The 24,405-nt window shown below is 38.1% G+C and overlaps 1 protein-coding gene across 3 annotated transcripts in view; it reads right to left on the reverse strand.

Moving 5' to 3' along the window:
• LOC745816 (putative uncharacterized protein encoded by LINC00467 homolog) overlaps positions 1–24,405 on the reverse strand; it is a 65,202-nt gene extending 40,797 nt beyond the window's left edge. For 2 of the 3 annotated variants that reach the window (XR_001712323.4, XR_010150639.1), the window contains exons 1-4: positions 24,257–24,405; positions 15,450–15,531; positions 15,171–15,320; positions 10,307–10,374 (exon numbers count right to left, since the gene is read on the reverse strand). Coding sequence is in view for 1 of the 3 variants with exons in the window: in XM_009441432.5 (XP_009439707.1) it covers positions 10,307–10,374; positions 15,171–15,320; positions 15,450–15,507 (276 nt within the window). In the remaining 2 variants the exon portion in view is untranslated. The remainder of the gene's footprint in view (positions 1–10,306; positions 10,375–15,170; positions 15,321–15,449; positions 15,532–24,256) is intronic. The other variant, XM_009441432.5, reaches the window with a different exon arrangement.

Consider the following 24,405-nt stretch of genomic DNA (forward strand, 5'->3'; position numbering starts at 1 on the left):
CATGGCATGAGAACTATGTGATGCATGCACAAGCTTCAGTAGCTGATTCAATCAAGTGGAAGAAAGGGTATCAGTGACTGAAGATCAAATGAATGAAATGAAGCGAGAACAAAAGCTTAAAGAAAAAAGAGTAAAAAGAAACAAACAAAGCCTCCAAGAAATATGGGACTATGTGAAAAGACCAAATCTACGTCTGACTGGTGTACCTGAAAGTGATGGGGAGAAGGGGAGAAAGGAACCAAGTTGGAAAACACTCTTCAGGATATTAACCAGGAGAACCTCCCCAACCTAGCAAGGCAGGCCAACATTCAAATTCAGGAAATACAGAGAATGCCACAAAGATACTCCTCGAGAAGAGCAACTCCGAGACACATAATTGTCAGATTCACCAATGTTAAAATGAAGGAAAAAATGTTAAGGGCAGCCAGAGACAAAGGTCGGGTTACCCACAAAAGGAAGCCCATCAGAATAACAGTGGATCTCTCAGCAGAAACTCTACAAGCCAGAAGAGAGTGGGGGCCAATATTCAACATTCTTAAAGGAAAGAATTTTCAACCCTGAATTTCATATCCAGCCAAACTAAGCTTCATAAGTGAAGGAGAAATAAAATCCTTTACAGACAAACAAATGCTGAGAGATTTTGTCACCACCAGGACTGCCTTACAAGAGCTCCTGAAGGAAGCACTAAACATGGAAAGGAACAACCGGTACCAGCCACTGCAAAAACATGCCAAATTGTAAACACCATCGATGCTAGGAAGAAACTGCATCAACTAATGTGCAAAATAATCAGCTAGCATCATAATGATAGGATCAAATTCACACATAACAATATTAACCTTAAATGTAAATGGGCTAAATGCTCCAATTAAAAGACACAGACTGGCAAATTGGATAGAATCAAGTTTCATCAGTGTGCTGTATTCAGGAGACCCATCTCACGTGCGGAGACACACACAGGCTCAAAATAAAGGGATGGAGGAAGATCTACTAAGCAAATGGAAAACAAAAAAAGGCAGGGATTGCAATCCTAGTCTCTGATAAAACAGACTTTAAACCAACAAAGATCAAAAGAGACAAAGAAGGCCATTACATAATGGTAAAGGGATCAATTCAACAAGAAGAGCTAACTATCCTAAATACATATGCACCCAATACAGGAGCACCCAGATTCACAAAGCAAGTCCTTAGAGACCTTCAAAGAGACTTAGACTCCCACATAATAATAATGGGAGGCTTTAACACCCCACAGTCAACATTAGACAGATCAATGAGACAGAAAGTTAACAAGGATATCCAGGAATTGAACTCAGCTCTGCACCAAGCGGACGTAATAGACATCTACAGAACTAACCACCCCAAATTAACAGAATATACATTCTTCTCAGCACCACATCACACTTATTCCAAAACTGACCACATAGTTGGAAGTAAAGCACTCCTCAGCAAATGTAAAAGAACAGAAATTATAACAAACTGTCTCTCAGACCACAGTGCAATCAAACTAGAACTCAGGATTAAGAAACTCACTCAAAACTGCTCAACAACATGGAAACTGAACAACCTGCTCCTGAATGACTACTGGGTACATAACGAAATGAAGGCAGAAATAAAGATGTTCTTTCAAACCAATGAGAACAAAGACGCAACATACCAGAATCTCTGGGACACATTTAAAGCAGTGTGTAGAGGGAAATTTATAGCACTAAATGCCCACAAGAGAAAGCAGAAAAGATCTAAAATTGACACCCTAACATCACAATTAAAAGAACTAGAGAAGCAAGAGCAAACACATTCAAAAGCTAGCAGAAGGCAAGAAATAACTAACATCAGAGTGTAACAGAAGGAGATAGAGACACAAAGAACCCTTCAAAAAATCAATGAATCCAGGAGCTGGTTTTTTGAAAAGATCAACAAAATTGATAGACCGCTAGCAAGACTAATAAAGAAGAAAAGAGAGAAGAATCAAATAGACGCAATAAAAAATGATAAATGGGATATCACCACCGATCCCACAGAAATACAAACTACCATCAGAGAGTACTATAAACATCTCTATGCAAATAAACTAGAAAATCTAGAAGAAATGGATAAATTCCTTGACACATACACCTTCCCAAGACTAAGCCAGGAAGAAGTTGAATCCCTCAATACACCAATAACAGGCTCTGAAATTGAGGCAATAATTAATAGCCCACCAACCAAAAAAAGCCCAGGAAGAGATGGATTCACAGCCAAATCCTACCAGAGGTACAAGGAGGAGCTGGTACCATTCCTTCTGAAACTATTCCAATCAATAGAAAAAGAGGGAATCCTCCCTAACTCATTTTATGAGGCCAGGATCATCCTGATACCAAAGCCTGGCAGAGAAACAACAAAAAGAGAATTTTAGACCAATATCCCTGATGAATATCAATGCAACAATCCTCAATAAAATACTGGCAAGCCGAATCCAGCAGCACATCAAAAAGCTTATCCACCATGATCAAGTGGGCTTCATCCCTGGGATGCAAGGCTGGTTCAACATACACAAATCAATAAACGTAATCCTGCATATAAACAGAACCAAAGACAAAAACCACATGATTATCTCAATAGATGCAGAAAAGGCCTTTGACAAAATTCAACAACCCTTCATGCTAAAAACTCTCAATAAATTAGGTATTGATGGGACATATCTCAAAATAAAAAGAGCTATTTATGACAAACCCACAGCCAATCTCATACTGAATGGGCAAAAACTGGAAGCATTCCCTTTGAAAACTGGCACAAGATAGGGATGCCCTCCCTCACCACTCCTATTCAACATAGTGTTTGAAGTTCTGGCCAGGGCAATCAGGCAGGAGAAGGAAATAAAGGGTATTCAATTAGGAAAAGAAGAAGTCAAATTGTCCCTGTTTGCAGATGACATGATTGTATTTTTAGAAAACCCCATCATCTCAGCCCAAAATCTCCTTAAGCTGATAAGCAACTTCAGCAAAGTCTCAGGATACAAAATCAATGTGCAAAACCCACGAGCACTCCCATACACCAATAACAGAGAGCCAAATCATGAGTGAACTCCCATTCACAATTGCTACAAAGAGAATAAAATACATAGGAATCCAACTTACAAAGGATGTGAAGGACTCCTTCAAGGAGAACTACAAACCACTGCTCAACGAAATAAAAGAGGACACAAACAAATGGAAGAACATTCCATGCTCATGGATAGGAAGAATCAATATGAAAATGGCCATACTGCCCAAGGTAATTTATAGATCCAATGACGTCCCTATCAAGCTACCAATGACTTTCTTCAAAGAATTGGAAAAAACTACTTTAAAGTTCATATGGAACCAAAAAAGAGCCCACATTGCCAAGACAATCCTAAGCCAAAAGAACAAAGCTGGAGGCATCATGCTACCTGACTTCAAACTATAGTGCAAGGCTTACAGTAACCAAAACAGCATGGTACATGTAGCAAAACAGAGATATAGACCAATGGAACAGAAAAGAGCCCTCAGAAATAATACCACACATCTACAACCATCTGATCTTTGACAAACCTGACAAAAACAAGCAATGAGGAAAGGATTCCCTATTTAATAAATGGTGCTGGGAAAACTGGTTAGCCATATGTAGAAAGCTGAAACTGGATCCCTTCCTTACACCTTATACAAAAATTAATTCAAGATGGATTAAAGACTTAAATGTTAGACCTAAAACCATAAAAACCCTAGAAGAAAACCTAGGCAATACCATTTAGGACATAGGCATGGGCAAGGACTTCATGTCTAAAACACCAAAAGCAATGGAAACAAAAGCCAAAATTGACAAATGGGATCTAATTAAACTAAAGAGTTTCTGCACAGCAAAAGAAACTACCATCAGAGTGAACAGGCAACCTACAGAATGGGAGAAAATTTTTATAATCTACCCATCTGACAAAGGGCTAATATTCAGAATCTACAAAGAACTTAACCAAATTTACAAGAAAAAAATCAAATAACCCCATCAAAAAGTGGGTGAAGGATATGAACAGACACTTTGCAAAAGAAGATATTTATGGAGCCAACAGACACATGAAAAAATGCTCATCCATCACTGGCCATCAGAGAAATGCAGATCGAAACCACAATGAGATACCATCTCACACCAGTTAGAATGGCGATCATTAAAAAGTCAGGAAACAACAGGTGCTGGAGAGGATGTGGAGAAATAGGAACACTTTTACACTGCTGGTGGGACTGTATACTACTTCGACCATTGTGGAAGACAATGTGGCAATTCCTCAAGGATCTAGAACTAGAAATACCATTTGACCCAGCGATCCCATTACTGGGTATACACCCAAAGGATTATAAATCATGCTGCTATAAAGACACACTCACACGTATGTTTACTGCAGCACTATTCACAATAGCAAAGACTTGGAACCAACCTAAAAGTCCTTCAATAATAGACTGGATTAAGAAAATGTGGCACATATAAACCATGGAATACCATGCATCCACAAAAAAGGATGAGCTCATGTCCTTTTCAGGGACATGGATGAAGCTGGAAACCATCATTCTGAGCAAACTATCGCAAAGACAGAAAACCAAACACCGCATGTTCTCACTCATAGGTGGGAACTGAACAATAAGAACACTTGGACACAGGGTGGGGAACATCACACACTGGGGCCTGTCGTGGGGTTGGGGGAGGGGGGAGGGATAGCATTAGGAGATATAACTAATGTAAATGAGGAATTAATAGGTGCAGCACACCAACATGGCACATGTATACATACATACATGTATACAAACCTGCACGTTGTGCACATGTACCCTAGAACTTAAAGTATTAAAAAAACAGTGAAAGATCTTTACAATGAAAAGAATAAAACATTGATGTAAGAAATTAAAAAGACCACAAAAAAGAAAAAATAGTCCATGTTCATGGATTGGAAGAATTAATATTGTTAAAATATCCATACTCTCTAAAGCAGTCTACAGATTTAATGCAATCCCTATGAAAATACCAAATTGGAAAAAAAGTCCTAAAATTTATACAGAACAAGAAAAGACCCAGAATAGCCAAAGCTATCCTGAGCAAAAAGAACAAAACTGGAGGAATCACATTACTTGACTTCAAATTATACTACAAAGCTACAGTAACCCAAACAGCATGGTACTGGCATAAAAACAGACACACAGACCAATGGAACAGAATAGAGAACCTAGAAACAAATACATACATCTACAGTGAACTCATTTTTGACAAAGGTACCAAAAGGATATATTGGGGAAAAGACATTCTCTTCAATAAATGGTGCTGGGAAAATTGGATATCCATATGTAGAAGAATGAAACTAGACCTCCATCTCTTGCCAGATACAAAAATCAAATCAAAATGTATTAAAGACTTAAATTTATGACCAAAAACTATAAAACTACTACAAGAAAACATTAGGAGAAACTCTCTAGGACATTGGACTGGTCAACGATTTCTTGAGTAATACCCTACGAGCACAGGCAACTGAAACACAAATGTACAAATGGGATCATATGAAGTTAAAAAGCTTCTGCACTGCAAAGGAAACAATTAACAAAATGAAGAGACAACCCACAGAATGGGAGAAAATTCCTTCAAACTATCCTTCTGACAAGGGATTGATAACCCTTGAATATAAAACGAGCTCAAACAACTCTATAGGAAAAAATCTAATAATCCTATTTTTAAATGGGCAAAAGGTCTGAATAGACATTTCCCAAAAGAAGACACACAAATGGCAAACAGGCATATGAAAAGGTGCTCAACATCACTGATTATCAAAGAAATGCAAATCAAAACTATAATGAGATATCATCTCACCCTAGGTAAAATCGGTTTTATCCAAAAGACAGGCAATAACAAATGCTGAGAAGGATGCTGAGAAAGGGGAACCCTCATACACTGTTGGCAGGAATATAAATTAGTATAACCACTATGGAGAACAGTTTGGAAGTTCCTCAAAACACTAAGAAGAGAGCTACCATAAGATCCAACAATCTCATTCCTAGGTATAGACCCAAAAGAAAGGAAATCAGTATGTCAAAGAGATATCTGCACTCTGGTGTTTACTGCAGCATTATTCACAATAGCCAAGATCTGGAAGCAATCTAAACGTCCATCAACAGATGAATGTGGTACAAATACACAACGGAGCATTATTCAGCCAAAAAACAAAAAAAAATGAGATGCTGTCACTTGCAACAAGGGATGGAAATGGAGGTCATAGTTAAGTGACAAAAGCCAGGCACAGAAAGACAAAATTCACATGTTGTGATGTTGTGGGATGTTTAAGCCAAGAGGAAGGCCATAAACTAGAGGAAATAACAGAAACATCAGCACCAGTATCCACTAGGCCCTCAAACTTTTTTCCTTGAATGTGTATGGTGTAGGTGGGCCGTTGTTTAGAAATTACATTAACCCAATAAGCGGCCTTTTCACTTCCGGAGCCCATCCCAGGGCCACGTGTCTTATCTCCTTCGTTTAAAACGATATTAGGTAGTGAAAGCAATTGAGCTTGTTTAACAGCAGTAAAAGAAACAGGAGCTTGGCCTGGGGAGTGTAATCTATCCTAAGCTCTGATACACACCTTTGTTACTTGTTTTGTGGTAAAAGTATCAAAGTTTAATTGGGCATAAGTATCAGAGAAACTATTGGAGCCTGTGAGCTGAGCCTGAGTAACTAGAATGTCATTGCTCCGATTTAGCTGAGCCTGCAAACAGGCCTCCTCTGACCACCAGGCTGAGATGGAGTTAGAACAGCTTTTTGCCAAAAGGTCACAGTCTAAAGGAAGCAAAGCGACCTCAGTACAAAAAGTTTGCAATACCATTTGAACATAAGGAAAAGTAGGACCATACTGAGTACAAGCATCCTTAAATTGTTTTTAAAAAGGTAAGATTGAGCGGCGCATATCGATGCAGACCGGTTGAGGAACTGAAACGACAGGAGGGTCGAGAGGCTGTAGTGGATGGGGGAGGGCCTGGAGAATGATAGGTAAATTGTAGTTTGGTCCCAGAGCCATTAGTTGATGCTGGAGGTTTGAAGAGAGAAGAATTAGCATATCTATGGCACCGGGCTGTGTGAGTCGCAGCCGCAGGAGTTTGAAGTACTGGCTTTTCGTGAGAAGAAGTAAGAAAAGTAGGGGGTAACTTTAAGCCAAAGTTACCAGAGTTAGACATCGAATTTTCAGAATCATTAGGTAGGGGAGGAGTAGCTGAAGGGAGAGTCTGAACGAAGGCCATGTGGGAGAGGAAGGTTGAGAAAAAGGCAGAGAAACTGAGGAAAAGGCAGAAAACTGCGGCAACTGCAGGGGGTCACGAGATTGGCAAGCCACTAAGATGGCATGCACCAAGGCCCAAGCACCCCAAACAGTGATGGGAACATAATACCCTGCCGAGACCAGTTTTTGGAATGCTTTACGAACACAATCACACAATTTTATATACACGGTTCCTTTTTCAGGAAACCAAGGACAGTATTTTTGTACTGCCCTGAATAGAGTGATAACAAAATGACACAATTTTATATACACGGTTCCTTTTTCAGGAAACCAAGAACAGTATTTTTCTACTGTCCTGAATAGAGTGATCATATTTTTCATGGTTACCTGTTTTAACAGGAGTTTCTTAGATTACAAATGACCCATAGTTAACCCAGACCTTACACAGATTACTCACCACTCGTCGGGGAGTTGAACACGCTTATCTGTGGACCAAGCCGATTGATGTTTCACCGCACCTACCAAAGGGAATCGGGTTCCCTCATGCACTTAGGAAAAAAGAAAGACCACGTGGGCGCCAGATATCGGGGGACCTGCCCCGATAATCACGTAGGTTCTTTTCTATTTTCCTAAGCGTCGGCTGGCTTGAGAAATAAAGGGACAGAGTACAAAAGAGAGAAATTTTAAAGCTGGGCGTCCGGGGGAGACATCACACGTTGGTAGGATCCATGATGCCCCACAAGCCACAATAACCAGCAAGTTTTTATTAGGGAGTTTCAAAAGGGGAGGGAGTATACGAATAGGTGTGGGTGACAGACATCAAGTACTTAACAGGGTAATAGAATATCACAAGGCAAGTGGAGGCAGGGCGAGATCACAGGACCACAGGACCGAGGCGAAATTAAAATTGCTAATGAAGTTTTGGGCACCACTGTCATTGATAACATCTTATCAGGAGACAGGGTTTTGAGATCAACCGGTGTGACCAAAATTTATTAGGTGGGAATTTCCTCTTCTTAATAAGCCTGGGAGCGCTATGGGAGACTGGAGTTTATTTCGTCCCTGCAGTCTCAACCATAAGAGACAGGTACGCCCCGGGGGGGCCAGTTCAGAGACCTACCCCTAGGTGTGCATTCTCTTTCTCAGGGACGTTCCATGCTGAGAAAAAGAATTCAGCAACAATAGCCAAGATCTGGAAGCAATCTAAACGTCCATCAACAGATGAATGTGGTACAAATACACAACGGAGCACTATTCAGCCAAAAAAAAAAAAAAAAAAATGAGATGCTGTCACTTGCAACAAGGGATGGAAATGGAGGTCATTGTTAAGTGACAAAAGCCAGGCACAGAAAGACAAAATTCACATGTTGTCACCTATTTGTGGGAGCTAAAAATGAAAACAAATAAACTCATGGTGATACCAGAACGATCGTTACCAGAGGCTTAGAAGGGTAGTTGAAGGTGGGGAAAGGAGGATGATTAATGAGTATAAAAATATAGCTAGAATGTATAAGATTTCGTATTTTATAGCACAACAGGGTGATTACAGTCAACAATAATTTATTGTACATTTAAAAATAACTAAAAGAGGCAGGGCACAGTGGCTCATGCCTGTAATCCCAGCACTTTGGGAGGCTGAAGTGGGCGGATCACATGAGGTCAGGAGTTCGAGACCAGCCTGGCCAACCACGTGAAACTCTGTCCCTACTAAAAATACAAAAATTAGCCAGGTGTGGTGGTGCATGCGTGTAGTCCTAGCTACTTAGGAGGCTGTGGCAGGAGAATTGCTTGAATCCGGGAGGCAGAGGTTGCAGTGAGCCGAGATCGCATCATTGCACTCCAGCCTGGGCAACAGGACAAGACTCTGTCTCAAAAAAATAAAAATAAATAAAAATAAAAAATAAAATAAAATAACTAAAAGAGTGTAAGTGAATTGTTTGTAACACAAAGAAAGGATAAAAGCTCGAGGTGATGGATACCCCATTTACCCTGATAGGATTATTATGCATTGCATGCCTGTATCAAAATATCTCATATATCCCATAAATACACTCACCTACTGGGTACTCACAAAATCTTTTTTTAAATACAAGGAAAAAAATTAGAAACATCGTAAATGTCCATCCACAGGACAATGGATAAATTGTGCTTTATTCACACAATAGAGTATTATATGGCAGAGAAAATTAATGAACTACAGCTACACAAAAATATGAATACATCATAAAAACAAAATATTGTGTGAAAAAGTAGCTAGAGAAAACTGCAGAAAATATATTATTCTTATAAAACCCCAAACCAAATAAGCTAAACAAAATAATATTTCAACATACATCCATTTGTAATAAAGTGATTTTCAAAAGGCATGAGAAGGAGCAACACAAAATTTAGGATATTACTTTTAATGCGAAGGCAAGTGAATAGAAGAAGGAAGAAAAATACTGAAAGATAATCATAATTGGTAATGTTCTAGTTAAATAGGTTCATGATGCTTTATTATTAAATGTCTGTTTTATATATGTTACAAATAGTTCATAAACTATTATATGAAATAAATTTAGAGAAGCAAATTGATAGACTATTTTTGTTAGCATAAAATTATATGTGTATTATATAGTACATAAAACTATACATATTTATTTATATCAATTTTATTTATTTCCATGTGCACAGAGGAAAAATCTAAGGTTGTACAGCAAATACTTGAGTGATAACCATAGGGAAATTAAATAAAGAGAAAAGAGTGTAGCTATTTTACCTTTCATTTAATTTATGTCTCTATTACTTGCATTTATTTCAAAGCACATAGGCTATTTTATAACTATGTTAACACCAAAATTAAAAAGAATCTAAAGAATTGTAATTATAAGGTTTTACCTGTCTGCATAGTTTTCTGAGAAGTATTTGAAAAGCAGCAAAGGACACTATAAGCTTAGCACCATGTTAACTACCATGTTAACCAATCTTTGACTTTTATCTCTTCAAATTCCTTATAGATTCTGTTTCTTAATTAATACGTACAATATCCTCTAATAGCCAAATCTTATTCTTATATTACTCACAATTACTAACCTTTCTTTTTTCCCTCCATTTATTTGTTTTCTCTCTTCTCTTCTTCTTAATTTTTCCCTTGGCAGCACCTAAAAGTTTAAAAAGATTTGGAAGTTTCAGCTCTAACATTAGAAATTATTTTATTGATTAAAGAATTTGAAGGATTAAAATAATTGATATTTTAATCAACTTTATTATGCTTGTTGGAAGAATCTTACAAGATACAAATAGCAGATAAAACTGTTTAATTTGCCAGGCATGGTGGTGCACATCTGTAATTCCAGCATTTTGGGAGGCCGAAGCAGGCAGATCACTTGAGCTCAGGAGTTTGACACCAGCCTGGGCAACATCGCAAAACCATGCCCCTACCAAAAGTACAAAAATGAGCCAGGCATGATGGAGTGCACATGTAGTCCCAGCTACTCAGCAGGCTGAGGTGGGAGGATCACTTGAGCCCAGCAGGTCAAGGCTGCAGCGAGCCAAGATCATGCTACTGCACTCCAGCTTGGGTGACAGAGTGAGGCACTGTCTTGAAAAAAAGAAGAAAAAAGAAAAAAGTTTAATTATAGTTGTATCCCGGTATAAATATATGGCATTTAGGAACCCATCTAAAATACAATACTCTCCTAGGTCCACCAGAATGCAACCTCTAGTTAATCTAGGGAGTATAAGGTGTTATTAGCAGAAACTATGTGAATGCAACTATTAAGCAGTCTATTGGAAAATATAAAAAATGAATTATTTTAATTAGAAAATGGAAAAGGAGGACGGGTGTGGTGGCTCATGTCTGTAATCCCAGCATTTTGGGAGGCCGAGGCAAGTGGATCACTTGAGGTCAGGAGTTTGAGATCAGCCTGGGGAACATGGCGAAACCTCTCTTTACTAAAAATACAAAAATTAGCCATGCATGGTGGTGGACACTTGTAATCTCAGCTACTGAAGAGGCTGAAGCAGGAGAATCACGTGAACCTGGGAGGTGGAGGTTGCAGTAAGCTGAGATTGTGCCACTGCACTCCAGCCTGGGCAACAGAGCAAGACTGTCTCAAAATTAAAAAAAAAAAAAAAAGAAGAAGAAAAAAAAAAAAGAAAAAGAACATGGAAAAGGAGAATGTTAATTTGCCACCACATTAACTACTCCGTTCTACAAAAGACAACCATTTTCCTGACTAGAAGCAAAGGTTACCGATGTGATTTTTGTATTATCCAGCTTGGGAATGTCAGTTTCTTGAATCTTTAGTTGATGTCTTTCATCGGTTTCTGGGAAACTTTTAAGCATTATTCTCTTTATATATTGCTTCTTCCTCATTTGCTTTTCTTTCCTTCTTTGATTCCAATTACAATGTTAGATCTCATTACTGTGTCTCACATGTCTCTAACATTTTCTTCTGTATCTTTCTTTTTTTTCCCTCCTGATGTGACTTCTAGTTTACTAATTCTTTTTGTGTGTGTGTCTAATCTACTGAAAAAATCTATCTAAATTGTTAATTTTAGATAATGAATTTTTTATTCCAGGATTTATACCTGATTCTTTCTTACAGTTGATAAATCTCTATTTTCTTAAATATATTAATCATAACTATTTAAACTTCATTGCCAGCTAACTCAACATCTGGATTACCTGTAGGGCTGTTACTATTTTTTTCTCTTGTTTTTCAGTCATGTAGGCATATCTAGTAATTTTTTTATTAAAAGTTATGTATGCTGTATTAAAAAATTCTAGAGATTCTAGATGATGTTATCCATCTCTCAAGATTATTTATCCTCCACTAGGCAAACAGAATGACGGATGATGATCGAAACCCAACCGGGGACTAGGCAGAGATTAGATTACAATTCCAGTAAGGCTCCACTTACCTCTGATTCATTCCTATCCCTCCTGGGTATTCTACAGAGGGTCTGTGTTACTGGAAGCAGAAGTCAATAACAGAAATTTATGTAATAGTATAAACCCATAACTACAAACTGAATAGGAATTAGCTGCTCATCTTTTTCCTGAAAGTTATAGGTTATCCAGTAAAATAAGGGGAAAATAAAGGAGGAAGAAACAATATGATCCAGAAAATGGGCGACCAAACCCAAAAGAGAGGTAAAGGATATATCCAGAATGAAGACAAAAGAACTTAATATCACAGTTGTTTAACAGGCCTTGAGAACAGTAAGTCCAAATGGAGTATGTTAACTGGATCTAGGAGAGAATCCCGAAATGAAATTAACTGAATACCTGATGTGTCTGAACCTTTTCAAAGGTAATTTATACTACAACACATCACAAACACAGAAAACTAAACAAATTTTATTGACTAGGTGCAGTGGTTCATGCCTGTAATCCCAGCACTTTGGGAGGCCAAGGCAAGCAGATCACGAAGTCAGGAGATCGAGACCATCCTGGCTAACATAGTGAGATCCTATCTCTACTAAAAATAGAAAAAATTAGCCAGGTGTGGTAGCACACCCCTGTAATCCCAGCTACTCAGGAGGCTGAGGCAGGAGAATCACTTGAACCTGGGAGGCAGAGGTTGCAGTGAGCCAAGATCGCACCACTGCACACCAGCCTAGGCAACAGAGCAAGACTCCATCTCAAAAAATAAATAAATAAAATAAAATAATAATAATAATAATAATTAACTGTAAGGAATAAAAAAGTTGTGCTAGAAAGGAACCATTATATGGTTCAGCTGTGAACAGCATAGCATCTACATAGCCATAACAATTAAAGTATTAAATTATCAAAGTTACAATAATGAAATCCTATTTAGGTGGATGGGGGGAAGAAAGTAAATGTAGGGGAAATAGTGGTTTAAAAAGTAGCTAAATTCGGCCGGGCGCGGTGGCTCACGCCTGTAATCCCAGCACTTTGGGAGGCCCAGGCGGGCGGATCACAAGGTCAGGAGATTGAGAACATCCTGGCTAACATAGTGAAACTCCATCTCTACTAAAAACACAAAAAATTTGCCAGGCGTGGTCGCGGGCACCTGTAGTCCCAGCTACTCGGGAGGCTGAGGCAGGAGAATGGCGTGAACCTGGGAGGCGGAGCTTGCAGTGAGCCAAGATTGCGCCACTGCACTCCAGCCTGGGTGACAGAGCGAAACTCCGTCTCAAAAAAAAAAAAAAATGAAAAATAAAAAAATAAAAAGTAGCTAAATTCTAATCATCCATAGAGCCTAAAACTGAAAAATGTAGAAATGATTACATAAACAAATTATGGAATCATATCTATCAGAGATAGGTATCAAAACAGACTGCTGAAAGAGTTTGAAATGCCTGCTTCTGGAAATTGGGTTTGGGAAGAATCATTTTGAAATTATCAATTAGTGGGAGGGTAGAATAATGACATTTTGAGATATGCCAAGACTCAGAAAATTTACTTCCCAGACAACATTTTGTAAAAAGTTATTTGACAGTGTACTCTAACAGTCAAGGCAGAACACTAAGAGAGAGGAAGACATGAATCTAAGAAAACAATGGATCCAACCCAGAAGACCAGTGAGGGGAGATCCTAGGATAAGAGATATAGCAGGCCTTGAGGGTAGAAAATGGTCTAGACTACACTAGGCAGGCAAGAACATCTCCAGAGAAAAGAAATGAACTCTAAGGAATAGTATAATTAAAAGGATGGAAAATCTTTTCATTATGGCAGTTATATGATCTTTTTGTCAACAATAAAAACAAGAGGGAGAACTAGAAACTCTAAGAAAAACAAAAACTATGAGAAAGTGATGGTTCGAATACGAAGCAAAAACTAAGATACAGCATGGTTTTAAGCAACTGATAGAATATAAATGATGTACTTGATGCTGTGACTAAAACATTCTCTTTTGAGAGTCCTAGCAATCATAATATTAGATCCATGAAATGGAAATGCAATTCTTGCATATGACTTGGCACTGTAGTAACACTATTTATATAATGATAGTGATTTAAATGCTAATTATTGGTCTTAAAGATTTAAAGTGAATCTATGAACAAAAAAAGAAAGACAATTCTTGTTGTAGATATTAACTACTGAAAACCTAAAAGAAGACAATGGGGAGAAAAAAATGGAGGAAAGGATAGAGATACCAATATATTTAACTTATGTAAGACAGAATAAAATAACTGACTACAATTGATGGAACAAGAAGCAGAGTTACAAGTATGTTACTTATTAATACCAAATTAGCCGATAGAAAAACTAATTACAACACAACTTACAAACATTGAGAGAGTAAAGGTAGGTGAGACAAAGGAGTAATTTAAAGTGAGCCAGTCAACTGATCTTGTCTAGGGTTGAGTGTGGAGAACATTTGTTATATTTTGATTGCCTAGTATCTGATTCCGCCTCCTATGTTCAGTGAATATTTGTCCACATGCCTTTCACCATCAGTGCTGAAGAAGCCAATCTTGCTTCCCCAGCTCCCTTTGCAGCTGGGACATATTACTTGAATTAGGAACCCAAATGTTAATAGTGGTTAGCACATGCAATTTCTTTAGCCTATAATAAATATTCCGTAATTTCACTTCCTTGCCTTTGCTTGAAAATGCCTATTCATCCTCCACCTCTCAGTTTAGATAATCATTTCCTCTCCAAAGCCCTTCCTTGTCCCCATGACATATGCAGGTGAAGTAATAGCACTCACCTGCATTGTAATGAAGTATTTGCTTGTTTTATTGCCTAATATATTTTCTTTTTTATTCTTTTTAACTCCTCTATCATTCCTAATATTGCTTAATATAATAAAAGTTCCTTGTCTGAAGGGACCATGGCATGTTTACCATTATGTCTGGTACATAGTGAGTATGCTCAATAAATATTAGTTGAATAAACAAAAATTATAACATGTTTAGTATTTTTTTTCTAAATCACCTAACTTATAAATATGAAACCTTAACAGGATGATAAACATACCTTCAATACTTGAATCTGTCTGGCTTCCTGAAGATGATGATGAGGAAGAAGGAAACATAGGATCATCTGAAGAAAAAGATGTCACTGATCTATGTCGGGATCGGTGCTGGTTTTGGTTTTGCTTTCTTCTTTTCTTTCGTTTGTGTTTACCTTAAAGAGATATAAAATGGAACACAATTACTTTCCCAAATATTAGCAACATATGAGAAACATACACATTAATTCATAAAATGTATCTTTAATTACCCAAAAGGCCTTAAAGCAAGCATAAACTCCTACCTTCATATTTGCCAGCCTTGGCATCTTCAGGATTTCTGTGAGTGGACTTCTTATCCATGTCTATTAAACCTCCCTACCATGTCTATAAAACCAAAATATTGACACATTATTAGAGAATTTAAAACGCAAAATGATATTTCTGGGGACAAAGAAAATGAAAATGATAACAACCTCAGCACTAACATTTTGGGCTGGATTATTCTTTGTTGTGAAGGGCTTTCCTATGGATTTTAGGCTGTTGAGCCACATTTCTGGCCTCTACCCACTAGATGCCAATAGCACCTTTATGTGTGATGACCCAAAATGGCTCCAGACATTAACAACTGTCCCTTGGGAGGCAACCACTGTTGAGAACCACAATTCTATTGAGAACAAATGGACTAGAGTAGTAGTAATAGAGACAGAAAGAAGAGGCTGAATTCAAGAATCAGAATCACCAGGAATTACTGGTGGACTGGCTATGAAGGAAAGAAAGAAATAAGGATAACTTCTAGAATGCTGGCATGACCAATTGGGTAGACAACAATACCATTAACTGAGATATGCCAACACTAAGGAAGGAATATGTTTGGAATAATATTCCACTAAAATACAGAACAGAAAATCATAAAGTTTTTCTTTTTGAGACAAGAGTCTCACTCTGTCAACCAGGCTGGAGCGCAGTCGCGCAATCTCGGCTCACTGCAACCTCTGCCTCCTGGGTTCAAGTGATTCTTGTGCCTCAGCCTCCTGAGTAGCTGGGATTACAAGCGCCCACCACCACGCCTGGCTCATTTTTTTTGCATTTTTAGTAGAGACAGGGTTTCACCATGTTGGGTAGGCTGGTCTTGAACTCCTGACCTCAAACGATCTGCCCGCCTTGGCCTACCAAAGTGCTGGGATTACAGGCGTGAGCCATCATGCCCGGCCCAGAAGTTTCTTTTCAAGGCATACCTAAATAGCAATTTAGTAGATGCCTAGAGACTAAGTAAATATGTTATTTACTTCATGTTGACAACAAAGATTATTTGAATAGAGAAAAGGCACTCACAGTAATAAGTCTGAGAATCTTCAGTACAATATTTGAAGCCACAAGGCTGAATGATACCACAAAAGGAAAACAGCACAAATGGAGTACTAAATACTCATCTTTCATAACTGAAAGTCAAAAGATAATGTCTAAGGTGGATATTGTCTAAATTAGGAAACATTACTATAAATATTATTTTAAAATATGTATCTAGAGAAAGAGCTAAAAGAATTGAAGGAAGCTGCCTATGGCAAGTTAGATGGAGTACTGTAGTATTTTTTGGTTTTTAAAATGAATAAATATTATTTTGACAAAAATTTAAAAGTAAATAAATCTCCTCCAAGCACACAAAGAGTAAGTGGGAATTCTCATCCAAGATGCCAGACTTCCTTCCTAGTCATATGAAAATTATGGTTAAGCAATAAACAAAGAAAGTAAAAGGTGAGGAGTATAAAAGTGTGGAAAACTGCAGGGGTTCAAAGGAAAAAAAAATCTCAGGATAAAGCTGTTCAAAGGACTCAAGAGCAATAGTTCCAAATAAGAACAAAATATCAATGGGTTCTAACAAAGTTGTTATCAAGAATACTAGCAACATTTCCCTAAAAACCATGGACTTCAAGAGAAATATAACCTAGGCACATTCCTGAGACTTGCAATGAATAATATTTATAAAGTCACAATAAAATGTTATTTTGAGTTTTTATTTTTTCATTTTATTTATTTTTACCTTATTTATTTATTTAGGCAGGGTGTTGCTTTGCTGCCCAAGCTGAAATGCAGTGGTGCAATCATAGCTTATGACAGCTCCAAACTCCAGGGCTCAAGCGATCCTCCTTCCTACGTCTCCCAAAGTGTTGAGATTACAGATGTGAGCCACTGAGCCTAACTACTTTCATTGGTTTTTAACATGTGAATCCAGTTTACAGAGGAAAACACTGAAGTGTTCATAACAGTTATAGAACAAAAGTTAACTTATCCAATTATAATGCTATAAATGTAAAGGCAGAGCTGTCAGGACACGAAAGGTGGAGAAGAAAAAGAAAAGGTAGCAGGAAAGGAATGCTAATATCCTATGAAACCAAGAGAGAGTGATAAAACTTGTGACAGTGATAGAACAAGAAATATGTGTTTATATATATTAATTGCTTAAGTCTACAAGAGTAAACAAAAGAGAAAATAAAAACACTTTATGAAATCTGTGGAGAAAGCAGCCAGCAGGAGCAGAGGCTGTTAAAATTGAGACGAGCCCTCATCTATCACAGCAGAAACTCAGAGGACAATAAGTAAATTTGACCGAGAAAAAACAGTATGGGCATACTATTTAGAAATGCAGAAACAATCACCAAAATAACTAAACATAAAAAATGTTTATGGTGTTTGTCTCTAGGGATGTGGATCCAGAAAGAGGAGAAAGCAGGTGGGATGGAGACTATTGCTTTTCATTATCAACTCTTACATGCAATTTGATCTTTTAATCATGTGCACATATTATGTTGCTAAATGTTTTTAAAAGTTTTTTTAAAAGAGTGAATTGGGAAGTGAGGAAATAAAAGACAATAAACTATATTTTACCATGAAAGCAGAAAAATGGCATAGTGGTTGGAGGAATTACTGAGGTCGGGGTGAGTTTTTAAAATGAGATTCTAGACTATTGGTTTTTTTCTTAAAAAATTTTTCAGTAAAATTTACTGAAATTTATATACAGTAAATTTATATACAGTAAAATTCACGTGTGTACAGTATTAAGAGTTTTAACACACGCATAGATACTTGTAACCACCATTAACAGGATACAGAACAATTCCAATACCCAAAGAATTTCCTCATGCTACTCCCTGGTAGTGAGATCCTTTCCCCACCTTTAACCCTGGGCAACCACTCATCTATCTGTTCACTGTCCATTTAGTCTTACTTTTTCCAGAATGTCATATATATGAAATCATAAGTATTTAACCATTTGATATTGGTTTCCTTCACTTAATATAACACACCTGAGATTCATCGAAGCTACTGCATATATCAGTGTTTGTTTCTTTTTACCCAGTCCCATTCCATTGTGAAGATGTACCACACTGTGTTTATCCACATTCACTCACTTAGGGACATTTAGTTCATGTAGTTCTTCTTGTTTAGTCTGCTAATATGGTAGATTACCCTGATTAATTTTCAAATGTTGAAACAACCTTTTAGGACATTTTGGGCAATTATAAATAATGCTGCTATAAACATTCATTTACAGATTTTTGTGTTAACGTAAATTTTTATTTCCCTAGGATAAACACACAAAAGTGGAATTGCAGGGTTACATAGTAAGTGTATGCTTAACTTCCTAAGAAACTGCACAACTGTTCACCAAAGTGGCTGTGGTAATGCATGAATGTTCTAGTTGCTCCACATCCTTGTCAGGACTTGGTATTATTTTTTAATTCTATCCATTCTGCTAACTGTTTAATATTACCTCCTGGTTTTAATTTGCATTTCCCTAATGATTAATGATGTTGAACGCATTTTCACATGCTTATTTGCTAGCTGTATATCACTGGCGAAGTGTCCAACTTTTTGCCTATTTTTTTAATTGGGTTATTTGGTTTCTTGTTAGGTTTTGGAAATTCTTTATATATTCTGGATATAAAAGCCTTTGGTCAAGTATGTGATTTGCAAATATTTTCTCCTAACATGGTTTGTCTTTCATTCTCTTTACGGTACCCTTTATATAGCAAAATATTTTTTGATGAAATTCAATTGATCTTTTTCTTTATAGATAGTGCTTTTGTTGTTACCTAATAATTCTTTGCCTAACCCAATGTCACAAACATTTTCTTCTATGTTTTCCTAAAGAATTTTAGGTTTTAGGCTGGGCGCCGTGGCTCATGCCTGTAATCCCAGCACTTTGGGAGGCCGAGGTGGGCAGATCACGAGGTCAGGAGATGGAGACCATCCTGGCTAACATAGTGAAACCCCGTCTCTACTAAAAATACAAAAAATTAGCCAGGCATGGTGGCAGGTGCCTGTAGTCCCAGCTACTCAGGAGGCTGAGGCAGGAGAATGGCGTGAACCCAGAAGGCGGAGCTTGCAGTGAGCCAAGATCCTGCCACTGCACTCCAGCCTGGAGGACAGAGCGAGACTCCATCTCAAAAAAAAAAAAAAAAAGAAAAAAAAAAAAGAATTTTAGGTTTTAAAATCAGGTCGTGTGAATCCTTCAGCTCTGCTCCTCATTCTAAAAACTCTTTTGCTAATTTAGTTCCTTTACCTTTCCTTATCAACTTTACAATCAAGTAACCTATGCCTACAAAAATCTTGCTTGGACTTTGACTGTAATCAAATTCATGGATCTATTTAGGGAGAACTGACATTTTAACTATACTGAATTTTCCAATCCATGAACACTATGGGTCTTCTTTCATCAGCATTTTGTAGTTTTTAGCACACAAATCCCACACACACTTTGTTAGATTTATACCAGAGTATTTCACTTGTGAGGGAGGAGAGTGGGTCAGTTTCCAAATCCCACACATACTTTGTTAGATTTATACCAGAGTATTTCACTTCTGAGGGAAGAGAGTGGGTCAGTTTCCAATTCCCACACATACTTTGTTAGATTTCTACCTAAGTATTTCATTTGTGAGGGAGGAGATTGGGTCAGTTTCCAAATCCCACACATACTTTGTTAGATTTCTACCTAAGTATTTCATTTGTGAGGGAGAGTGGGTCAGTTTCCAACGGTTCATTGTTAGTGTAGAAATAGGATTATGTATGTCAAGCTTGTATCCTGCAACCTGCTAAATTTGTTAGCTCTACCAGCTTTTTAAATAGACTTCTTGAGACTTACTATATAATTGTCATCTGCAAATATAATTTTATTTCTTCTTTTCCAATCAGAATGCTTTTTCTCCCATTTTCTTGACTTACTATAATTGCTAGGATTTCCAGTAAAATATTAAACAGTAGTGGAAGAGACATCCTTGCCTAGTTCCCAGTCTTGGAGGGTAGAGAGCATTCAGTCTTTCACCATTAAATATAACAATAGCTATGGGTTTTGTCGATGACTTTTATTAGGTTCTCTTCTATTACTTGTTTGCTGAGTTTTAAGAATCATGAATGAATGCTGAATCTTCTTAAGTGTTTTTCTGCATCTATTAATAGTATCATGTAGTTTTTCTTACTTAGTCTGTTAATATGGAGGATTATATGATGTTCAAATATTGAATTCCTGGGATGAGACTTCGTCACAATGTACTATTTTTCTAATATACTGCTGAATTCAATTTGCTATTATTTTTTGAGGAAGTTGTATCTTTGTTCATGAGGGATTTTAACTTTTAGATTTGTTTTTTGTATTGTCTTTATCTGGTTTTGGTATCCAGAAAATGCTGCCTTCATAAAATGAGTTAAGTGTTTCTTCCTTTTCTACGATCCAAAGAGCTTGTAAGAGAACTGTTATTTTTTCGTCCTTGAATGTTTGGTGAAATTTGCCAGTGAAATTATCTCAGCCTGGAGCTTTCTTTTTTTTTAAAGTTATTATTCTTTTTTTTTCTTCCTGGCAAGAAGACTCTTGCCAGGGTTTGTTTTTTGGTTGTTGTTTTGTTTGTTCGTTTTTCTCACAAATTCTATTTCTTTAATACTTATGCGACTATTTCATTTACCTATTTTGTCCTGGGTGAGTTTTGGTAATTTTGATAGTGGCCCATTTCTCTCACATTATCAAATTTATAAGTACAGAGGTGTTCGTGTATTGCCTCATCCTTTTTAATGTCTGTTGGGTTGGGAGTGCTCTTAGAGCCCGTATGTTTGTTTCTTTTTTAAATTTGTACTTAAATTTTTATTTGCTGATCTTCTCTGTATCATTCCAATTTTAGTATATGTGCTACTGAAGCAAGCACTAGCACAGATGTTATAGGAATGACTTCAATAAACTACTGAAGACAAGGTAGACCTGCAGCATAACTGATCCTCAAACCCTGTTATCATTGATTTCCTCTTTCAATTCCATATCCAGTCAGATATTTGATTTGTCCTTGTCAATATTTCTTCTGATTTCTCTTCATTCCCAATACTGCTTGGCACAGTCTCCTACCTAAATGATTCCCCTGCCACTTAACTAGTCTCGTTGCTTTTTCCCACTGTCATGCATTTTTCATACTGCTACCAGATTTATCTTTTTAGACCTCAAATGGTTCAACACTGCCCACAAGATAAAGGCCTTCCACATCTGGCTTAGTTCTGGTGTTGTGAATAATACTTTTTCCCTAAATCAAGGGTTTTTAACATTTAAATTTGAGAAGGAGGAGTCAACAAATCTCCTAAAATTAAGCATAAAATGTTGTATGGATGTGAATTTTATTTCCAGAGCAAGATCTACAGCTTTTTAAAAAAAATTTATTTTTAGGCTGGGTCTCATGGCTCACACCTATAATCCTAGCACTTGGGAAGGCCGGGGTGGGTTGATTGCTTAGGCCAGGAGTTTGAGACCACCCAGGCCAACGTAGCAAAACCCATATCTACTAAAGATACAAAAATTAGTCAGGTGTGATGGTGCACACCTATAGTCCCACCTACTCGGGAGGCTGAAGCATGAGAATCACTTGAACCCAGGAGGCAGATGTTGCAGTGAGCCAAGATTGCACCAGCCTGGGTGACAAAGCAAGACTGTCTCAGAAAAACATAATTTTTATATATTTAGAGGGTACGAGTGCAGAATTCTTAGATGTACATATTGCACAGTGGTGAAGCCTGGGCTTTTAGTGTACCCATTACCAAAATTGTGAGCATTGTTCCCAGTATGTAACTTTTCAACCCTCACCCCCCTCCCATCCTCCCACCTTTTGTAGTCTGCAGTGTCTATATGTACGTGTACCCATCGCTTCTCAGCTCCTGCTTTAAGTGAGAACATGTGATATTTGGCTTTCTGAGTTATTTTGGTTAGGATAATGGCTTCCAGTTCTATCCATGTTGCTGAAAAAACATGACTTTTTAATGGCTAAATAGTATTCCATGGCATACACACACACACACACACACACACACACACACACACACACACAAACACCACATTTTCTTTACCCAATCCTCTGTTGATGGAGGGTCTACAGATTTTATCAGATATTCAAAATGAGAAAATTGTACTCTGAATCCTTCAACCTTGTCTCTGTATCGAGAACACACTACAGGTGGGGTGCAGTGGCTCATACCTGTAATCCCAGCACTTTGGGAGGCCAAGGTAGGAGGACTGCTTGAAGCCAGGAGTTCAAGACCAGCCTGGGCAACATAGTGAGACCCTGTCTCTACAAAAAATACAAAAATTAGCCGGGCATGGTGGTGCACACCTGTAGTCCCAGATACTCAGGAGGCAGAGGTGGAGGCTGCAGTGAGCTCTGATCACGCCACTGCACTCCAGCCTGGGTGACAGAGTGAGACCCTGTCCCAAAAACAAACAACAAACAAACAAACAAAAAACACTAAAAACAAACTACAGCCTCCACCTCCCTCAATAGTGAGTACAGAGTTATCACTCCTCTCTCTGAAATTAGATTTATAATATTTTAGTGACCTAGCCTAACCTTAACATTTTACAGATGAGTAAACACATCTAGCACTTTTACCTGATTTGTCCAAAGTTGCTCTTATACAATTTGTATTCTGTGCAACTGAGATGGGATTTATCTGCTATTTTATGTGGCCTTTTTATGAAGGCCTTTTCATGTTTCTCCTTCAGGTCGGAACTAAACCTCAGAGTTCTTCAAAACCCCAATTACCTTTATTGTCTTACATAAGCTAGCTGCCCAAATGTTTGCTGAGAATAGTGATAACCATTGTCATATTGAGGTAGAGGAAGGGGGCTGGTTGGTGGGTACTGGTTTAGGGGTACTTTTTTAAGGAAGCATGAGCACATTTTGGATATGCAAAATATTATTAAGTTTAGAGCTTAGATTTGGAAAAACAACACTTAAGCGTCTGTGTAAGGAGAGCTCTGAGAAAAGGGTTTTCAGACAGAACCCAAATTTCTCAAGAAGAATCCTCTAAACAGCATTAAGGAAAAAAATTCCTCTGTAGAAGCAACTAAGAAAAAAAGGAATACTCAGTATTTGGGAAAGAGAAAGGAATGAATGATAATAACACCAGATTGAGTAAGCTACACAATAAATCCAAATTTCAGCCCTACCACATCCAACCTATGTTGCCTTGAGCAAATTATTAAACTTTTCTGTGCCTCAATTTTCTCATGTCTGCCTACTTAAGGACTGCGTGGGAAGATTAAATAAAATGCATGTAAAGCACTTAGGTCAGTGCCTTACTCTTAAGGCACTCTTAAGGGTTTGAGAAGGAAGGGAGGGACGTGAAGTGGAATGGTCCTTGGTACATTTTTGTTACGCGGCAGTAGGATTCTGAAACAGAGGGCATTAATTACAAAGAAAGTTGGAGTAAGAAGTGGTGGTGCGGGCATCACATTTTCCTGGTGAGTATCTGAGGGCCCATCACAACTGTAGGAAGCGGAAGGGCTAATAAGTGTCAGGCCAAGAGCACACCCTCTAGGGTGCATCTGAGAAGTCGGCGGCCGTCGAGTATTAGCGCTTAAATACTACGAGAGCTTTCATGACAAATTACACATCTTTTGGGGAAACTCAGAGCTTGGGAGCGGCCTCATTAGCGGGGGACCGGGCAGAGGGGGGCTACCAACAGTCCCCTCGGAGTGACCGAATGGAGATTGAGGAAAGAGTGAGGTGGGAAGAAAATGGCGGCGCGGCTTCTACCGGTTTGCCTTCGCACTCTAGCCACAGCCCCGGCTGGAACGGTCACTTACTGGAAACTGCAGAGAAACAACCTATTTGGTCCGACTTGACAACCTCAACCGGACCGAAGGTGCTAAACAACCAGTGCGGCGAGCGCCGCGAAACCCAACGCCCGACCGCGTAGGGAACGTCACAGCGCGCGCACGCGCAACAGTCGACT

The sequence above is a fragment of the Pan troglodytes genome, chromosome 1, assembly GCF_028858775.2.
Source record: "Pan troglodytes isolate AG18354 chromosome 1, NHGRI_mPanTro3-v2.0_pri, whole genome shotgun sequence".
Lineage (NCBI taxonomy): Eukaryota > Metazoa > Chordata > Mammalia > Primates > Hominidae > Pan > Pan troglodytes.